At 41.3% G+C, this 21405-nt stretch overlaps 2 protein-coding genes across 2 annotated transcripts; both read right to left on the bottom strand.

The window, feature by feature from the left end:
- Positions 1 to 7427: 7427 nt before the first annotated feature.
- On the bottom strand, positions 7428 to 8698 carry LOC142338132 (SCAN domain-containing protein 3-like). The gene is made up of 2 exons (XM_075387767.1): positions 8235 to 8698; positions 7428 to 8025 (listed from the first exon to the last, which is right to left on the bottom strand). The coding sequence occupies exons 1-2, from the start codon at positions 8696 to 8698 to the stop codon at positions 7428 to 7430; spliced, it is 1062 nt and encodes a 353-aa protein (XP_075243882.1).
- An 8193-nt stretch (positions 8699 to 16891) lies between these two features.
- LOC142338131 (uncharacterized) lies at positions 16892 to 20867 on the bottom strand. Its single transcript, XM_075387766.1, has 6 exons — positions 20383 to 20867; positions 19592 to 20326; positions 19269 to 19534; positions 18541 to 18981; positions 17654 to 18098; positions 16892 to 17444 (listed from the first exon to the last, which is right to left on the bottom strand). Exons 1-6 carry the CDS (start codon positions 20865 to 20867, stop codon positions 16892 to 16894), a joined length of 2925 nt encoding a protein of 974 aa, XP_075243881.1.
- Positions 20868 to 21405: the final 538 nt, after the last annotated feature.

The raw sequence follows: 21405 nt of genomic DNA, 5'->3' as shown, positions 1-21405 counted from the left end.
ACCTCTGATCAGTCTGTAAACTCTATGTATCCGTCTGGAGAAACCTGTGATCAGTCTCTAAACTCTGTGTGACCCTCTGTATCGGTCTAGACAAACCTCTGATCAGTTTGTTCCAGTCGAGTCACTTCCATACTTCAATGAGATGAAATGATAGACCGCTCTCAGAGGTAAATGGTCTTCTGTGCTATCTGAACTATGATGGTGATACTTAGAATATTCCAGTTGTACCAGGAACCGAAAGATTCAATGTAATCACGCTTCAGAAATTTTTGTCATAACTGTATGACAAAGTACAGCTCAACGTTTGTAACCTTCTTTAAGATGATTAATACGTTTATCACAACAATTACGCTAACGGAAAATGTTCGTAAACCCGGTCGCGGCTCCAAAAATAAAGCTGATAACTCAATAATCAGACTAACGGCGAGTAAATTCCTTTCATCTATATAATCGAAGATAGCGACGTTTTTGAGAGAAAAGCAACTGTACTTTGCGAGAAAAGCAGCTAAAAAAATTACTCACCCAGTCACCGATAACGTAGCCCTTACATTTTTTTTTGAAAAAGAAGAAATCATCAAGGAGGCGTAAAAGCCCCTCTAAATGGCCCGGCAAACCTAGCTGTGTTTGCTAGCAGGTATTTTGTCTGAGCCGATTTTCGGCTCAGATTGGTCACCGATACGTTTTCGAAAAATAAAAATATTAAGCCTAAAAAGAGCGCAATCGATTTAGTATATTAGTAGGTTCAACGAAAAATATGTTAAACAGACTTTTTCCGAGCTTTCTATGCCAAATAGAAGAGATTTTACGTGCATTTAATCTTTTTGTAAGGCTTACCTGGTTAAGAAATTATGACGTAATACTTTCTCGCTGGATAGATTGAATAGATTTCTCGTTTAGTTTAAATAGCGCATTTAAATAGATTGTTCATTTCCCGCTTTAAATAGCTTGCTCATTTACACAGTAACATTTTACTTATCCCAAATTCCGCAAACAGTTGATTTTTTCATCTTTTAGTAGCCAAATCTTCCGACTTTAACTGCGGTTTTCAAGTTCAGGACTCTAGATAGCTCTAAATAGATCACATTGAGGTTTTTGTACCCTTATAAATTGAACATACAGATGGTCTTTACTCATTATGAGCTCCCAAAGGAAACCCGGGATCAATGACACAACTTGCTGATACTTTGGCCCTGGTTGTATTGATAGGACTGGAAAATCCTTTATTCACTCGTAGTCGCTGCAAACGATAGGATAAAGAACTCTGTCTACCGACAAACAAACAAAAATTAATTTGCGAAATTTCTTTACGTTGAGAATATAGAAATTAGACACCCAGGATGAAGTGCGCGACCCATGACAGGTATTGACCAGACCGACCATACCCAAAACAGGCATTGGCCAGACCGACAATACCCAAAGATAGACATTGGCCAGACCGAGCAGACTTTGGCCACCATTGGCCAAACTGAGCAGACTTTGGACATCATTGGCCAGACTGACCAGACTTGTCCAGACCATTGGGCAGACCGTTGTCCAGACCAATGGCCATACCGAAGAGACCCTAGGCCAGACCATTGTCAAGATTAATGGCCAGACCGAACAGACCTTAGGCCAGACCATTGTCCAGACCGCAGGCCAGACCATCCGCCAGACCGTTGTCAAGATTAATGGCCAGACCGAACAGACCTTAGGGCAGACCATTGTCCAGACCGTAGGACAGACCAACCGCCAGAACGTTGTCAAGTTTAATGGCCAGACCGAACAGATCTTAGGCCAGACCATTGTCTAGACCGTAGGCCAGATTATCCGCCAGACCGTTGTCCAGACAATTGGCCAGACCGAACAGATCCTAGGCCACTCTCATTTAAACGTGTATAAGCATCCAATAAAATTTATAAATTATTCATTTCATTTTTTTGAATGACAAATGAACATGAGATTTTAAAAAGAAATTATTGAAAATAACCCGTCGATTTAAAGACAAATGCAAATTTCAAAAGAAGGTTAATGAAGTATTCTAATCATCTAGAAGTAGATGTCGTTTACCATTTATGAGCTGCTATTTTGAAAAACAGTCAATACAGCACGCATTTATAGAATTTGGCTCTTATTTGGCTGGACCTCTAGGCCTTGAAATTAGGTATTGGCCAGACCGAACATACCGAAATATGGGTATTTGCCAGACCGAACAGACTAAAATAGCCATTGGCCAGACGGAAGGCGCGACCCAAATTTTTTCCAGACCATTGTGGACGGTCGCACCGGACCCCCCTGTTCGCGACCCAAGTCGGTCTGGCCAATACCTGTCTTGGGTCGCTGACTTCATCCTGGGTAATGTAGTCGTGGAAATGTATGACATGGAATTAGTTTACTTATAGTTTGGAAACTAGTGACTTATTGCGTGGAAAGCAGTGACGAAAGATTGTCCCAAGTTTTCACATTAGTTGTTTGTGAAAATAGGGCAAATATGCCCAACTTTGAACGAAAGTTCAGCTAAATCAGCCTAGTGTCTTTGATGCCACACATGATCGCAACTCTAAGCTTAAAACATGGGCCGTCAAAAAAAACAGACATAATCGAGTGTGTATATATATTTTTTCAGACATTGGCCGCGTAATGCAAATTTTTACAAGACCATTTTAAGGAACGAAAGTTTATCGTAATTCCAACGCCAAATTCAAACACCGTTTTTGTTTTATTTTTGATAGATGAACTGTCGCTCTGTTGTGATTTTTTGTTTGGGGGGGGCTTAAAAGTTGAACATTTGATTTATAAACGAAAAGAGAGGATCACTCACTTGCAAATGGATCTGAAGCAAACTTTATCCATATTTTGTACCTTTAATTTTGTAAAATATATAGAATCTGAATATTTAGGGTGGAGTGTTTACCCTATTCACAATTCCACAAGTGTTCCTAGAATCTATCTTTAGAGAAAACTACTGGACTGGATAGTAACTTCACAAACCTACTACTCTTAACTAGACTAAAGGGTTATACCAGACCCTCCGTTCAAGTCCTAAAGAAAGTATTTTCAGGGGCTGTAGTCAATTGCCAATAATAATGATGATATTAGAATATGTTTGTAATGCTTCTCTATGTTATATGATATTTTAGCTTCTAAGAAGTGTTTTACCAAATGAAATAAATTGGTGACTCTAAGATTGAGAATTATACCAGGTCCTCAATTCACTTTCCAATTAAATCGATCAACCAATATACTTAAAACAAATAGTAGATGACGTGAAGAGCTCGTCGGTGTTCACTCCACAACCCAACCAGACGAGTATTAACCAACTTGATAGAACGTTAAGACATTGCCCATCAGGTACTTCAGGTTACTCCAGACCTTTTTAATTGTCTACTTGGTTCACCATTCCATACTACATGGGTTAACTTAAATTGCCAAGTCTTCTACGAGCAGGCAGGCCAACCCTCAGAGTGGCTTCACTATGCGTTCTCCTAGAAGGAGCTTGGCCAATTAATACTCTCAGAAATCAATCGTCTTGATGTTGTCCGGGATTCGATGCTGTCCTCCAGTTCGTTAACCTAATTAACGGATTATCACGACAATATGATTATTTTCAGACTGATTTTGGGTACAAAAATTGGCTAAAACTGCTTATTTATGTTTGGTTATGATAGTTTAGTCCTATTTTTACCAAATGTTCCGAATCGTTGTGTGAAAAATGCCTTTTTGGGAAAACTTTTCAGAAGGTCAATCATGACTTTGATAACCTAGACCCCTAATTTGGGTTTCTAATCCAATATTACGTGGGTCAGAATTTTGATGTTCAATCTGTGATATAATCTTTATCATAGTCCATATTTACTTATTCAACCGTTCTCATCAGTTTAAATTTCTTCACCATTATTATCTTTGCACACTTTCAAGTTTAGAATTCGTTTTTGTGTTGGGAACAATTCAAGGTCAGTATTAATTTGGTTCTTTTCCGAAAAACGCTTAAGTTTAATTTTCCATTTCTACACCCCACCCTTCCGGACTAAACTATTCTCCTGAATAGTACAATACAGTAAATTAGTAACAAGTAAAAGTTTATAAAAGCACCATCACCATATTTTGGTACGACAGTGTCTTTTTAATCAGCGTTTGTCTCCTCTTTTCGCATTCTCTCAACTAAGTTCAGTCTCTCTTCAAACTGCATGTCAGTTCCGATATCTCGTTGGTCATCGTTGGACAAATTGTGAATATGTTTTGTAGTCTTTTTGGACTTGTAACACTTCTTCGCTGCCCAGACAGCCAAAAGGACAAATGCAAGACACCGTAAAGAGAAACCAAGCAGACCAGCCAGCTCTTTAAATGTATGCAGTGTTGACCCATGGCGAAAAGGTTTGAAGTTCTTTTCCTCAAAGAGTTGTTGATGGATTTTGTCTACCATCTCACTGACTAATTCAGGCGTGACATCAAGCCTAGGGACATCCTTGAGTGCCGACCTGATCTTATGCAACATCAAATTCCGACTCTCTTCTCTAGGAGTGACCGCTGGAATGTTCGGGATGTTGAAAGCGGTATCCAGTAGTTCGGGAATTGTGATTGTTGTTATTAGTCCACTGTGTTGAAGACAGTATGCTGGATCGGGCAACATGACCAGTCCATTCTTTGGGTGAACCAGTTTTCCATCGCAGGGGTGGTGTACTAGGCAACTTTTACAGGCTGGTACAAGGTTTGAAAACTTTCTGCCCCCACTGTACGTTATGTTATAAAGCAATTGTTGATCGTCTGCCGCGTTGAGGAGGTACATAGAGTTCCCAAGGTAGATTGCTGTCGGTAAAATCGGCAATTCGGTTACTTCTCGTTTGCAAGTCTTCAAAGCAGCTACCTCGTGATTGTATAGGAGTGAAGTCAAGCAGAGTTGATCTTGCGCGCTCACCAACGCTACTGGCTTGGTGCAAAGTATCAGCAATTGTGTCCCCAAACAAGACAGATATTCCTCACTCTTCATTTCGGCATAGCTTTCTTCTCGCCTTGATACGATCAAATAGTTCCTTTCTAATTTTAGAGTTGCGGCCGTCGTTGTGTTCTTGATTGGTTGTGGCAGAGGGATTGCTTTGTAGGCATCGTGAATTGGTTCACCACTGTATACTGGCACCGCCATTGTGATTAACAGTCCGTGTGGATTGGAAAAAACATTTCTCACTAAGTGCAGGCTGTAAAGTAAACTTGAGTGGTCGTATGGTATAGAACACTTTTTATCTCCCAGCTTCAGAGTTGTAATTATTTTCCGTAAATGCTCGTAGGGTACTAGTGCGGTTGGCAGTATTCCCTTGGATAGCACTCCAATGCTTGTAATATGTTTCTCAGTTCCGTCAAATAGTGTTTGTACTTGTAACTCACTGTGCATAGCATTGAGAGTCCATGATACGTTGTTAATTGCACTTTGGGCGCGAAAGGCATACATAAAAACATCAGACCTTCGATGATCACAGGCTTGGGCTTGTTCTATTTCGTCCATAATTTTTTGAAGCACCTCCAGGTTTGCTTGCAGAATCTCAAAGTTATCCTCTGAGTAGTTTAGCTCTTTTCGTGTGTCTTCAAGAAGCTTCAAACTACTGCTGGCCATGACCTGAATCGACTATCTTTCTTCGTTGTGCAGGTGAACCAATCGTGATTCCAAGTAGTGCAATCGCCCTTCCAATTGTTCCATCTTTCGCTTCGAACTTTCGCACAGACCGAAAATTGAGAGTATTCTACTGCCTGCCTTTTCCAGTAAGGGTTCTAAAGTTATCGCCGTCGCAGCTCCCATTGCAAACAGCAGTGGTGATCGTCTCTGTCGCTGAAGAGTGATAGTATGGTTTACAAAAGATGCTACTTCTTTGACAAGCTTTGTCCTCTTTTTCTCTGCTCTTTCGTATTCAATCTGAATAGATGAGATTATTCCGTCAAAGTGGTGCTGTAATAGTGCGTTTGTTTCTGGGTTGTTGCAAAACTGGGAGCTCTTCCATGTCTTCTGTTCCAATTGCTGAATTAATGAAGAGAATTTATAAATTGGTCGGAGATCCACGTTCAACAGCTTTGGAAGTGGGACTGCGATATCCACAGTCAGATATGAGTCGGACAATGAAACTGGAGTTTGAGGTCGAAAGAGAACATGCGCAGTAGTTCGTGCACTCTCTGCTGTTTGCTGTCGCACCGCAAGTATTAATATAAATATCAGAAAGTTGTACATCTAAACATTATTATGGTTAATTACTGAGCTAAACCTAGATTGCATTTTTTCTGTATTAGAAAGAGTGCTACATTTTCTAATAATTCCCCCCAAATTTGCTGAAATTTATTTGAGCTAATTAGTTCTTTTCATAGTACCGGTGATATATAAACTTGAAAGACAGTTTTTTTTGGTGCTATTTGAATTTGTTTTACGATCGTCCCCATCTTTATTAGAAATTTCGGCTAATCTTTTGATCTTTACAATTCTTTTAAGCAATGCTATATGGAGAAACTTAATCAAGTTTCTTTTTCATTTTTTTTAAACACACACATACACACATATATATATATATATTTATACATATATATATATATATATATATATATATATATATATATATTCTTCATTTTATACGTCGTCGATTCCGAATCGTTTTGGGTACTTCAATGCGCGTCTTTCTCGTGTTTTAGCAATGGAGTTCACTGTTTTGTCAGTTTTGGTTCCCAAAAGTTCTGCAAAGTTTTTTGGTTTGCACATTTCCCTCTTGGCGCTTGCGGGTGTTGACTGTGTTTCACAGAGGTCCCTCAAGACAATTTTTGGCTTGTGTGGTCGTTGGGGCAGTGGTGTAGAGTCAATCTCTTTGGCTGGGGTTACAAAAGGGGTCTTTTTCTCCTGTGTTTTGTCTTGTTCCGGAGTGATCGGTTCTGCTGGTATGTTAGTCTTAGTGGGCCTTTTAGTTGAATGTTCTCGCTCTGCAAAGAGATCGTAAAAAAATTCTTCATTCTCGTCCATCCGTTTGAAGGGACTCTCTTGTTTGGGTCGTCTTGCTGTTATTTCTGGGGTGAAAGTTTTATTGTCTTCTTCAATGTGAACTTCTTGGTCATACGTATTTTGGCGGCTGGGCCATTTCTCCTGATGAGATGATCTTGTTTCCATTCTGGGTAACTCGTATTCCTCCTTCACAGGCTTTAATCGATTGTAGTGGACTATCTGCCATTTCTTGGAGTTTGTGTCTACTGAGATTTTATAGTTGACTCCTGAGGTCCTTTCGATGATGTTATATGGTCCAATCCAGGGAAGAAAAAACTTCCTTGATTTCGCTTTTTGGGTGCGAAAAGCCAAACTTTCTCTCCTGGCTTTAGTTCCTCTCCAAAGACGTTTTTCTGGTACAAATATTTTGTCTTCCTTGTCTGTAGCCAAGTGTCTCTCTGGCATTCATATGTGCTTCCCTGAACTGTTCATTGAGCCATATTGTGAATTAGTAGTTGGCAATTTCGTGACCAGGTGCTTTCGGGAGTAGCAGGTCAATCGGGTATTTGAATTGTTGTCCAAACACAAGTGAAAATGGAGTCTGTCCTGTTGTTTTGTGTACGGTCGTATTATAGACGAAGTTGAGATAGGGAATCATTTGATCCCAGCTACTTGGATTGTTTGCGCAGTATTTGGAAATAACATCCGCAAAAACTCTGTTGTGACGTTCTACCATGCCATTTCCCTGCTGGTGATATGAAGATGTTCTCGTCTTCTCTATTCCAAAAATTTTGCACACTTCTAGTAGTAATTCGCTGCAGAATTTGGCTCCCTGATCGGTGTGAAGGCAATCAGGTGCTCCGAACGTCAAAACCGAGTTCTCCACAATTGCTCTAGCAACATCTTCGGCCGTAGTTCTTTCTAATGGAACGCAAACCACGTATTTCGTAAAATAGTCTGTCAATACGATTATGTATTTTGCACCGCTTTCCTTTGCTCGGGTAACAGGTCCCAGGATATCTGCTGCCACTTTGCTGAATCGGATCTCAACGTTGATTGTCTGGAGAGGGCGTCTGATTGTCTTTTCGTTCCAGCGGTACTTCGTGCTTGACACAGGGTGCAGTTCTCACTTTTTCGTTCAATGTCTTTTTTCATATTTGGCCACCAAAACCTCTGTCTTGCCCTGTCCAAGGTATTTTGAAAAGCAAAATGGCCTCAACTGAGTTTTGAATCGTGAAGTTGTTCCAAAACTGTCTCTCTGAGTCCCTGCGGTACTACAAGTTGTTTTTGGTTTGTATTGCTTCCTTCCACATACCACTTCCTGTACAGCACGCCATTAGTCAGTTCCATCTGGTCCCAGAGACCCCAAATCGCTACTGCATCTTCTCCTTGTGCTAATGCGTTTGCTTTCTTGACTTTTAAGTCTCTCAGCGGATTTTGGTCTGGATGTTTCTCAGCGTTTGCCCATTGCAAGATGAGACGTAAGCAGGGATCGTTTCTTTGAGCCAGCCTAAGTGAATTTACGTCTTCTTGAAATTGGATACTCATTGGTTCGTTCGCGTCCTCGGCTGTAACTAAGTTAATTCTTCCGAGGGCGTCTTCCAAAGAGTTAGCTGATGGACAACTTCCAAACATAACCAGTCTCTCAGCTTCAGTTAGCTCAGGAGTGATGATACACCGTCTTGACAGTCCATCTGCATTCCCGTGCTTGTCTCCTGGTCTATGTACTACTTGAAAATTCTTGTAGTCTTTGAAGCATCCTGAATACCATCCCGTCATTGTTTTGTCTAAATAACCACTGTAGCAATGCATGATCTGTTCTGAGCACAAATTGAGTTCCCCAAATGTAAGGCTTAAACCATTTCATTGCCTGAATGACTGCTAATGCTTCTCTTTTTGTTGTTGAGTAACAACATTCTGCTGGCGTCAAAACTCTGCTAGCGAAAGCCACTGGGTATTCTACTCCATCGACAATATTCGAGAGTACTGCCCCTAGACTGTTGTCACTTGCATCCATGTTCACGATAAAAGGAGAGTTTTAGTCCGGATGTTCGAGTACTGAGCTATCAATCAAGGCCTCTTTCAATTTCTCGAACGGATTATGGCATTCAGGGTTCCAAGTGAAACGGCTGTTCTTTTTTGTTATCTGGTGAAGAGGTTTCGCTATCCCAGCAAAGTCTTTGATAAAACGTCTGTAGTAACTGCAAAATCCAATAAAAGACCTCACTTTGGTAACGTTTTCTGGTCGTTTCCGGTCCCGTACTGCTATGAGTTTGTTTTCATCTGGTGCAATTCCCTCTGGGCCCAGTTTGTATCCTAGATAGGTAAGCGATTTTTGAAAGAGGCGACATTTCTTGGGTTTGAGTTTAAGATTAGCCTGACGAAGAGCGTGAAAAACGAGGCACATGTGTTTTTCGTGTTCCTCCACATTCCTACTAAACACCAGAATGTCGTCCAAGAAGATGAGGACAAACGAGAAGAGATATTCTTTGAAGATGCTTGTCATAAGTCGCTGGAAGGTTCCCGGTGCATTGCAAAGTCCAAATGGAAGTCTGAGGTACTCGTAGTGTCCACCATCGGGCGTGACGAACGCAGTTTTTGGTATAGCACTCTCAGCTAATGGGACTTGCCAATATCCAGAGGCTAGGTCGAGGCTTGAGAAAATTGTTGCTCCGTCAAGATGATCCAGTATCTGGTCAATTCGCGGAAGGGGAAAAGCGTCTTTCTTTGTTACTCATTTAGTCGTCTGAAGTCTGTGCACATTCGATTGCTCCCATCCTTCTTGGTAACGAGAACGATTGGTGCACTGTACGGGCTGTTTGATGGTCGGATAATGTTTCGTGCCAGCATGTCCTCGATCTTTTTCTTAACCACAGTGATCTTTCAAGGTGCAAGTCTATGGGGTGCAAGCTTGATGGGCAGCGTATCACCTGTGTCAATTTCATGCTGAACCAAGTGTGCCTGTCCAAGTTCGTTGTCGTTAATTGCAAACACATCTCTGAACTCTCGTAGCAGTGTTCTTCTGTCGTCTGTTTGTTGGTTAAGGTCTGGAATTGCTAAAGAACAAATGTGTTCTAACTCTTCATTGCATGATAGGGTTAAGTTTGTTTCTGCAGTTACTCCGTGCTGTGATTCTACCGTTGTTTCGATTTGATCCGGACCGGATTCTGCTTCCGTCTCACAAAGATGTACGTGCCTGGGGACTTCAGCTTTATAGGCAAATCGCAAATTAACAACATTGCTTTCTTTCTACATCATCAGCTGCTTAGAATGGAAGTCGATTGATACTCTATTCTCCTCCATCACCTGGGTCCCAAGTATCAAAGGCACGTCTGTGTTTGGGGTCACCAAAAGATCGGCTTTCACTTTAATTCCGGTGTCGAACGTTATTTCGCCAGTAAAAACGCCAAGTATTTCGAAAGTATCATTGGTGGCCGAAAGAACTTGTTCTCGGAATGGTTGGAGTTTGGAACGCCGTTCGTACTGTGAGTAGGTTTTTTCTGATAGAATGTTCACATTGCTCCCAGTATCCACTAACGCTTTGTGTTTTCGTCCGTCAAGATCAACCATCACGTAGACTGTAGGCCCAAAGACTGCTTCGGCTTGAACTTTGTTGATACTGCTCACTTGCTCTGAGTTCGCTCTCTGCAAAATGCTTTTTACGATCGGTTGTCTATCGGTGTCCAAGTTTGCGGATATACCCGGTTGTATTGTTCCTTTCTGTGGACACTGATTTGACAAGCGCCCAAACTCGCGGCAACTATAGCACTGCATCGCAGACGTTCTGGGTCGAAAGCCTTCCGGTCTTCCCGGACTTCTACTATGAAATCTGGGTTGACTTGATTCGGATAGTAATCTTTTTTGGGTCTCAAGAATCTTCTCCATGATCTGTGTATGTCGCTCTTGCTGCTCTAGCATCTTTTTGAAGCTTCAGGTCTGAAACTCGATCATTTGATTGAAACCCGATGACAGACTGGTGTTAAGTGCTCTAAAGTCAGCTGTCACTGAATCGACATGATCTTGTTCACCCTTTGTCCATCTCACATGTCCTTTTTTCGTCCCCGCAGTCGACTGGATTCCGCTTTACTGATGGCGTCTAGAGCAATGGCCCGTTGTGTAGCTGCATTGAAGCTTCCCGGTTCTTCCTTCAGGAGTGTACATCTGACTTCGCTGTACAACAGTCCGTCCATAAAGGCATCTTTGTTAGCTTCCTGTCGTCCCCCAAAATCAAGATGAGCATTGGCTGCCTCTCCTAACTTACGAACTCGTCTTGAGAACTCTTGGATTGACTCTGATTCCAATTGCTGAAGATTTTTGAATTCGGTGCGGGCACTCCTTGCGTTCGGAAAGTCGCCGATTCTGTTGTTAAGAGCATTCAGAACTCTCGCTATGGTCGGGGCTGGTTGTCCTTGCACTTGTTGAAAGTAATGATTGGGGAGATTGTAATACTCATCTAACGCATAGCTGTTCAAACACGTGGGTAGAACCTCGCGTTGTCTCTGGTTATTCCAATTAATGACGTTTGACATGGATTCGAAGTTTCGAACCCATCTTTCGAAACTTTCGAAGTCGCGGCTAGGGTATTGCAGGGGGGTGAGAAGGGGTGGTGCTACGACTATTTGCTGCTGATTGTTCGCCTGGTTCTGTTGTTGCTGTTGCTGGTTGTTCGGTGCGTTGTTCATTTTTGGTAATTGAAATAATTTTTGATGTAAAACCAAATGACACGAAAAATATATATATATATAGATGAGTTTTACCTTTGAAACGTATTCCAAAGATCTAATTCATCGGTTCTCTCGAATTTTAAATTTTCGTTTTTTTTTTAAAATGCACAACCACCTTCTCATCTGAAGAATCCCTCTGTGGTCGCCAATATAGAATCTGAATATTTAGGGTGGAGGTTTTACCCTATTCACAATTCCACAGTTGTTCCTAGAATCTATCTTTAAAGAAAACTACTGGACTGGATAGTAACTTCACAAACCTACTACTCTTAACTAGACTAAAGGGTTATACCAGACACTCCGTTCAAGTCCAAAAGAAAGTATTTTCAGGGGCTGTAGTCAATTGCCAATAATAATGATGATATTAGAATATTTTTGGTAATGCTTCTCTATGTTATATGATATTTTAGCTTCTAAGAAGTGTTTCACCAAATGAAATAAATTGGTGACTCTAAGATTGAGAATTATACCAGGTCCTCAATTCACTTTCCAATTAAATCGATCAACCAATATACTTAAAACAAATAGTAGATGACGTGATGAGCTCGTCGGTGTTCACTCCACAACCCAACCAGACGAGTATTAACTTGATAGAACGTTAAGACATTGCCCATCAGGTACTTCAGGTTACTCCAGACCTTTTTAATTGTCTACTTGGTTCACCATTCCATACTACATGGGTTAACTTAACTTGCCAAGTCTTCTACGATTAGGCAGGCCTACCCTCAGAGTGGCTTCACTATGCGGTCTCCTAGAGGGAGCTTGGCCGATTAATACTCTCAGAAATCAATCGTCTTGATGTTGTCCGGGATTCGATGCTGTCCTCCAGTTCGTTAACCTAACTTAACCTAACTATTGATTGGTTGATCACTACTTTACTAGTCATCAAACGAATTTAAATCCAATAAATTGAAGCTAGATTGAGTATGATTTCAGATCCTTAGAGATGTATTGTGAAGTTACTAAAGTTTTGCAATTGCGCTGTTGATTAACAGAAAACCGAAAGAAACAATTAAGTCTTACCCAGTCCTAATTATTACAGGCTATAGTTCCTTCAGAACAACCAGTTACGAATGCCTATGGTGCCAAGTGTCGAAGCGTTTAGCAAATACCTACTAGATAACAGTTTAAGCTCTACTAAGTTATAAGAAAATGTCTAAAAAAATGAAAGTAGTTGAAAATTTGCTAAGTTAATTTAACGAAAAGTATAGTTACCACAGTATACTAGTTCAAACAATTATTATAATTTTCAGTACCACGACAGAGATCTGTTAACTCACTCGTCCAATAAAAATTACTCCGGAATTCGGATTATCGCGACAATATAATTATTTTCAGACTGATTTTGGTTACAAAAATTGGCTAAAATTGAGCCGTATATATACTGCTTATCTATGTTTGGTTATGACAGTTTAGTCCTATTTTTACCAAATGTTCCGAATCGTTGTGTGAAAAATGCCTTTTTGGGAAAACTTTTCAGAAGGTCAATCATGACTTTGATAACCTAGACCCCTAATTTGGGTTTCTAATCCAATATTACGTGGGTCAGAATTTTGATGTTCAATCTGTGATATAATCTTTATCATAGTCCATATTTACTTATTCAACCGTTCTCATCAGTTTAAATTTCTTCACCATTATTATCTTTGCACACTTTCAAGTTTAGAATTCGTTTTTGTGTTGGGAACAATTCAAGGTCAGTATTAATTTGGTTCTTTTCCGAAAAACGCTTAAGTTTAATTTTCCATTTCTACACCCCACCCTTCCGGACTAAACTATTCTCCTGAATAGTACAATACAGTAAATTAGTAACAAGTAAAAGTTTATAAAAGCACCATCACCATATTTTGGTACGACAGTGTCTTTTTAATCAGCGTTTGTCTCCTCTTTTCGCATTCTCTCAACTAAGTTCAGTCTCTCTTCAAACTGCATGTCAGTTCCGATATCTCGTTGATCATCGTTGGACAAATTGTGAATATGTTTTGTAGTCTTTTTGGACTTGTAACACTTCTTCGCTGCCCAGACAGCCAAAAGGACAAATGCAAGACACCGTAAAGAGAAACCAAGCAGACCAGCCAGCTCTTTAAATGTATGCAGTGTTGACCCATGGCGAAAAGGTTTGAAGTTCTTTTCCTCAAAGAGTTGTTGATGGATTTTGTCTACCATCTCACTGACTAATTCAGGCGTGACATCAAGCCTAGGGACATCCTTGAGTGCCGACCTGATCTTATGCAACATCAAATTCCGACTCTCTTCTCTAGGAGTGACCGCTGGAATGTTCGGGATGTTGAAAGCGGTATCCAGTAGTTCGGGAATTGTGATTGTTGTTATTAGTCCACTGTGTTGAAGACAGTATGCTGGATCGGGCAACATGACCAGTCCATTCTTTGGGTGAACCAGTTTTCCATCGCAGGGGTGGTGTACTAGGCAACTTTTACAGGCTGGTACAAGGTTTGAAAACTTTCTGCCCCCACTGTACGTTATGTTATAAAGCAATTGTTGATCGTCTGCCGCGTTGAGGAGGTACATAGAGTTCCCAAGGTAGATTGCTGTCGGTAAAATCGGCAATTCGGTTACTTCTCGTTTGCAAGTCTTCAAAGCAGCTACCTCGTGATTGTATAGGAGTGAAGTCAAGCAGAGTTGATCTTGCGCGCTCACCAACGCTACTGGCTTGGTGCAAAGTATCAGCAATTGTGTCCCCAAACAAGACAGATATTCCTCACTCTTCATTTCGGCATAGCTTTCTTCTCGCCTTGATACGATCAAATAGTTCCTTTCTAATTTTAGAGTTGCGGCCGTCGTTGTGTTCTTGATTGGTTGTGGCAGAGGGATTGCTTTGTAGGCATCGTGAATTGGTTCACCACTGTATACTGGCACCGCCATTGTGATTAACAGTCCGTGTGGATTGGAAAAAACATTTCTCACTAAGTGCAGGCTGTAAAGTAAACTTGAGTGGTCGTATGGTATAGAACACTTTTTATCTCCCAGCTTCAGAGTTGTAATTATTTTCCGTAAATGCTCGTAGGGTACTAGTGCGGTTGGCAGTATTCCCTTGGATAGCACTCCAATGCTTGTAATATGTTTCTCAGTTCCGTCAAATAGTGTTTGTACTTGTAACTCACTGTGCATAGCATTGAGAGTCCATGATACGTTGTTAATTGCACTTTGGGCGCGAAAGGCATACATAAAAACATCAGACCTTCGATGATCACAGGCTTGGGCTTGTTCTATTTCGTCCATAATTTTTTGAAGCACCTCCAGGTTTGCTTGCAGAATCTCAAAGTTATCCTCTGAGTAGTTTAGCTCTTTTCGTGTGTCTTCAAGAAGCTTCAAACTACTGCTGGCCATGACCTGAATCGACTATCTTTCTTCGTTGTGCAGGTGAACCAATCGTGATTCCAAGTAGTGCAATCGCCCTTCCAATTGTTCCATCTTTCGCTTCGAACTTTCGCACAGACCGAAAATTGAGAGTATTCTACTGCCTGCCTTTTCCAGTAAGGGTTCTAAAGTTATCGCCGTCGCAGCTCCCATTGCAAACAGCAGTGGTGATCGTCTCTGTCGCTGAAGAGTGATAGTATGGTTTACAAAAGATGCTACTTCTTTGACAAGCTTTGTCCTCTTTTTCTCTGCTCTTTCGTATTCAATCTGAATAGATGAGATTATTCCGTCAAAGTGGTGCTGTAATAGTGCGTTTGTTTCTGGGTTGTTGCAAAACTGGGAGCTCTTCCATGTCTTCTGTTCCAATTGCTGAATTAATGAAGAGAATTTATAAATTGGTCGGAGATCCACGTTCAACAGCTTTGGAAGTGGGACTGCGATATCCACAGTCAGATATGAGTCGGACAATGAAACTGGAGTTTGAGGTCGAAAGAGAACATGCGCAGTAGTTCGTGCACTCTCTGCTGTTTGCTGTCGCACCGCAAGTATTAATATAAATATCAGAAAGTTGTACATCTAAACATTATTATGGTTAATTACTGAGCTAAACCTAGATTGCATTTTTTCTGTATTAGAAAGAGTGCTACATTTTCTAATAATTCCCCCCAAATTTGCTGAAATTTATTTGAGCTAATTAGTTCTTTTCATAGTACCGGTGATATATAAACTTGAAAGACAGTTTTTTTTGGTGCTATTTGAATTTGTTTTACGATCGTCCCCATCTTTATTAGAAATTTCGGCTAATCTTTTGATCTTTACAATTCTTTTAAGCAATGCTATATGGAGAAACTTAATCAAGTTTCTTTTTCATTTTTTTTAAACACACACATACACACATATATATATATATATTTATACATATATATATATATATATATATATATATATATATATATATATATATATTCTTCATTTTATACGTCGTCGATTCCGAATCGTTTTGGGTACTTCAATGCGCGTCTTTCTCGTGTTTTAGCAATGGAGTTCACTGTTTTGTCAGTTTTGGTTCCCAAAAGTTCTGCAAAGTTTTTTGGTTTGCACATTTCCCTCTTGGCGCTTGCGGGTGTTGACTGTGTTTCACAGAGGTCCCTCAAGACAATTTTTGGCTTGTGTGGTCGTTGGGGCAGTGGTGTAGAGTCAATCTCTTTGGCTGGGGTTACAAAAGGGGTCTTTTTCTCCTGTGTTTTGTCTTGTTCCGGAGTGATCGGTTCTGCTGGTATGTTAGTCTTAGTGGGCCTTTTAGTTGAATGTTCTCGCTCTGCAAAGAGATCGTAAAAAAATTCTTCATTCTCGTCCATCCGTTTGAAGGGACTCTCTTGTTTGGGTCGTCTTGCTGTTATTTCTGGGGTGAAAGTTTTATTGTCTTCTTCAATGTGAACTTCTTGGTCATACGTATTTTGGCGGCTGGGCCATTTCTCCTGATGAGATGATCTTGTTTCCATTCTGGGTAACTCGTATTCCTCCTTCACAGGCTTTAATCGATTGTAGTGGACTATCTGCCATTTCTTGGAGTTTGTGTCTACTGAGATTTTATAGTTGACTCCTGAGGTCCTTTCGATGATGTTATATGGTCCAATCCAGGGAAGAAAAAACTTCCTTGATTTCGCTTTTTGGGTGCGAAAAGCCAAACTTTCTCTCCTGGCTTTAGTTCCTCTCCAAAGACGTTTTTCTGGTACAAATATTTTGTCTTCCTTGTCTGTAGCCAAGTGTCTCTCTGGCATTCATATGTGCTTCCCTGAACTGTTCATTGAGCCATATTGTGAATTAGTAGTTGGCAATTTCGTGACCAGGTGCTTTCGGGAGTAGCAGGTCAATCGGGTATTTGAATTGTTGTCCAAACACAAGTGAAAATGGAGTCTGTCCTGTTGTTTTTGTGTACGGTCGTATTATAGACGAAGTTGAGATAGGGAATCATTTGATCCCAGCTACTTGGATTGTTTGCGCAGTATTTGGAAATAACATCCGCAAAAACTCTGTTGTGACGTTCTACCATGCCATTTCCCTGCGGGTGATATGAAGATGTTCTCGTCTTCTCTATTCCAAAAATTTTGCACACTTCTAGTAGTAATTCGCTGCAGAATTTGGCTCCCTGATCGGTGTGAAGGCAATCAGGTGCTCCGAACGTCAAAACCGAGTTCTCCACAATTGCTCTAGCAACATCTTCGGCCGTAGTTCTTTCTAATGGAACGCAAACCACGTATTTCGTAAAATAGTCTGTCAATACGATTATGTATTTTGCACCGCTTTCCTTTGCTCGGGTAACAGGTCCCAGGATATCTGCTGCCACTTTGCTGAATCGGATCTCAACGTTGATTGTCTGGAGAGGGCGTCTGATTGTCTTTTCGTTCCAGCGGTACTTCGTGCTTGACACAGGGTGCAGTTCTCACTTTTTCGTTCAATGTCTTTTTTCATATTTGGCCACCAAAACCTCTGTCTTGCCCTGTCCAAGGTATTTTGAAAAGCAAAATGGCCTCAACTGAGTTTTGAATCGTGAAGTTGTTCCAAAACTGTCTCTCTGAGTCCCTGCGGTACTACAAGTTGTTTTTGGTTTGTATTGCTTCCTTCCACATACCACTTCCTGTACAGCACGCCATTAGTCAGTTCCATCTGGTCCCAGAGACCCCAAATCGCTACTGCATCTTCTCCTTGTGCTATTGCGTTTGCTTTCTTGACTTTTAAGTCTCTCAGCGGATTTTGGTCTGGATGTTTCTCAGCGTTTGCCCATTGCAAGATGAGACGTAAGCAGGGATCGTTTCTTTGAGCCAGCCTAAGTGAATTTACGTCTTCTTGAAATTGGATACTCATTGGTTCGTTCGCGTCCTCGGCTGTAACTAAGTTAATTCTTCCGAGGGCGTCTTCCAAAGAGTTAGCTGATGGACAACTTCCAAACATAACCAGTCTCTCAGCTTCAGTTAGCTCAGGAGTGATGATACACCGTCTTGACAGTCCATCTGCATTCCCGTGCTTGTCTCCTGGTCTATGTACTACTTGAAAATTCTTGTAGTCTTTGAAGCATCCTGAATATCATCCCGTCATTGTTTTGTCTAAATAACCACTGTAGCAATGCATGATCTGTTCTGAGCACAAATTGAGTTCCCCAAATGTAAGGCTTAAACCATTTCATTGCCTGAATGACTGCTAATGCTTCTCTTTTTGTTGTTGAGTAACAACATTCTGCTGGCGTCAAAACTCTGCTAGCGAAAGCCACTGGGTATTCTACTCCATCGACAATATTCGAGAGTACTGCCCCTAGACTGTTGTCACTTGCATCCATGTTCACAATAAAAGGAGAGTTTTAGTCCGGATGTTCGAGTACTGAGCTATCAATCAAGGCCTCTTTCAATTTCTCGAACGGATTATGGCATTCAGGGTTCCAAGTGAAACGGCTGTTCTTTTTTGTTATCTGGTGAAGAGGTTTCGCTATCCCAGCAAAGTCTTTGATAAAACGTCTGTAGTAACTGCAAAATCCAATAAAAGACCTCACTTTGGTAACGTTTTCTGGTCGTTTCCGGTCCCGTACTGCTATGAGTTTGTTTTCATCTGGTGCAATTCCCTCTGGGCCCAGTTTGTATCCTAGATAGGTAAGCGATTTTTGAAAGAGGCGACATTTCTTGGGTTTGAGTTTAAGATTAGCCTGACGAAGAGCGTGAAAAACGAGGCACATGTGTTTTTCGTGTTCCTCCACATTCCTACTAAACACCAGAATGTCGTCCAAGAAGATGAGGACAAACGAGAAGAGATATTCTTTGAAGATGCTTGTCATAAGTCGCTGGAAGGTTCCCGGTGCATTGCAAAGTCCAAATGGAAGTCTGAGGTACTCGTAGTGTCCACCATCGGGCGTGACGAACGCAGTTTTTGGTATAGCACTCTCAGCTAATGGGACTTGCCAATATCCAGAGGCTAGGTGGAGGCTTGAGAAAATTGTTGCTCCGTCAATATGATCCAGTATCTGGTCAATTCGCGGAAGGGGAAAAGCGTCTTTCTTTGTTACTCATTTAGTCGTCTGAAGTCTGTGCACATTCGATTGCTCCCATCCTTCTTGGTAACGAGAACGATTGGTGCACTGTACGGGCTGTTTGATGGTCGGATAATGTTTCGTGCCAGCATGTCCTCGATCTTTTTCTTAACCACAGTGATCTTTCAAGGTGCAAGTCTATGGGGTGCAAGCTTGATGGGCAGCGTATCACCTGTGTCAATTTCATGCTGAACCAAGTGTGCCTGTCCAAGTTCGTTGTCGTTAATTGCAAACACATCTCTGAACTCTCGTAGCAGTGTTCTTCTGTCGTCTGTTTGTTGGTTAAGGTCTGGAATTGCTAAAGAACAAATGTGTTCTAACTCTTCATTGCATGATAGGGTTAAGTTTGTTTCTGCAGTTACTCCGTGCTGTGATTCTACCGTTGTTTCGATTTGATCCGGACCGGATTCTGCTTCCGTCTCACAAAGATGTACGTGCCTGGGGACTTCAGCTTTATAGGCAAATCGCAAATTAACAACATTGCTTTCTTTCTACATCATCAGCTGCTTAGAATGGAAGTCGATTGATACTCTATTCTCCTCCATCACCTGGGTCCCAAGTATCAAAGGCACGTCTGTGTTTGGGGTCACCAAAAGATCGGCTTTCACTTTAATTCCGGTGTCGAACGTTATTTCGCCAGTAAAAACGCCAAGTATTTCGAAAGTATCATTGGTGGCCGAAAGAACTTGTTCTCGGAATGGTTGGAGTTTGGAACGCCGTTCGTACTGTGAGTAGGTTTTTTCTGATAGAATGTTCACATTGCTCCCAGTATCCACTAACGCTTTGTGTTTTCGTCCGTCAAGATCAACCATCACGTAGACTGTAGGCCCAAAGACTGCTTCGGCTTGAACTTTGTTGATACTGCTCACTTGCTCTGAGTTCGCTCTCTGCAAAATGCTTTTTACGATCGGTTGTCTATCGGTGTCCAAGTTTGCGGATATACCCGGTTGTATTGTTCCTTTCTGTGGACACTGATTTGACAAGCGCCCAAACTCGCGGCAACTATAGCACTGCATCGCAGACGTTCTGGGTCGAAAGCCTTCCGGTCTTCCCGGACTTCTACTATGAAATCTGGGTTGACTTGATTCGGATAGTAATCTTTTTTGGGTCTCAAGAATCTTCTCCATGATCTGTGTATGTCGCTCTTGCTGCTCTAGCATCTTTTTGAAGCTTCTGGTCTGAAACTCGATCATTTGATTGAAACCCGATGACAGACTGGTGTTAAGTGCTCTAAAGTCAGCTGTCACTGAATCGACATGATCTTGTTCACCCTTTGTCCATCTCACATGTCCTTTTTTCGTCCCCGCAGTCGACTGGATTCCGCTTTACTGATGGCGTCTAGAGCAATGGCCCGTTGTGTAGCTGCATTGAAGCTTCCCGGTTCTTCCTTCAGGAGTGTACATCTGATTTCGCTGTACAACAGTCCGTCCATAAAGGCATCTTTGTTAGCTTCCTGTCGTCCCCCAAAATCAAGATGAGCATTGGCTGCCTCTCCTAACTTACGAACTCGTCTTGAGAACTCTTGGATTGACTCTGATTCCAATTGCTGAAGATTTTTGAATTCGGTGCGGGCACTCCTTGCGTTCGGAAAGTCGCCGATTCTGTTGTTAAGAGCATTCAGAACTCTCGCTATGGTCGGGGCTGGTTGTCCTTGCACTTGTTGAAAGTAATGATTGGGGAGATTGTAATACTCATCTAACGCATAGCTGTTCAAACACGTGGGTAGAACCTCGCGTTGTCTCTGGTTATTCCAATTAATGACGTTTGACATGGATTCGAAGTTTCGAACCCATCTTTCGAAACTTTCGAAGTCGCGGCTAGGGTATTGCAGGGGGGTGAGAAGGGGTGGTGCTACGACTATTTGCTGCTGATTGTTCGCCTGGTTCTGTTGTTGCTGTTGCTGGTTGTTCGGTGCGTTGTTCATTTTTGGTAATTGAAATAATTTTTGATGTAAAACCAAATGACACGAAAAATATATATATATATATATATAGATGAGTTTTACCTTTGAAACGTATTCCAAAGATCTAATTCATCGGTTCTCTCGAATTTTAAATTTTCGTTTTTTTTTTAAAATGCACAACCACCTTCTCATCTGAAGAATCCCTCTGTGGTCGCCAATATAGAATCTGAATATTTAGGGTGGAGGTTTTACCCTATTCACAATTCCACAGTTGTTCCTAGAATCTATCTTTAAAGAAAACTACTGGACTGGATAGTAACTTCACAAACCTACTACTCTTAACTAGACTAAAGGGTTATACCAGACACTCCGTTCAAGTCCAAAAGAAAGTATTTTCAGGGGCTGT

This window comes from Convolutriloba macropyga, chromosome 4 (assembly GCF_964194025.1).
Source record: "Convolutriloba macropyga chromosome 4, txConMacr16.3, whole genome shotgun sequence".
Classification (NCBI taxonomy): domain Eukaryota; kingdom Metazoa; phylum Xenacoelomorpha; order Acoela; family Convolutidae; genus Convolutriloba; species Convolutriloba macropyga.
The sequence above is the reverse complement of the archived record's forward strand: the minus strand, read 5'-3'. Positions and strand labels throughout refer to the sequence as shown.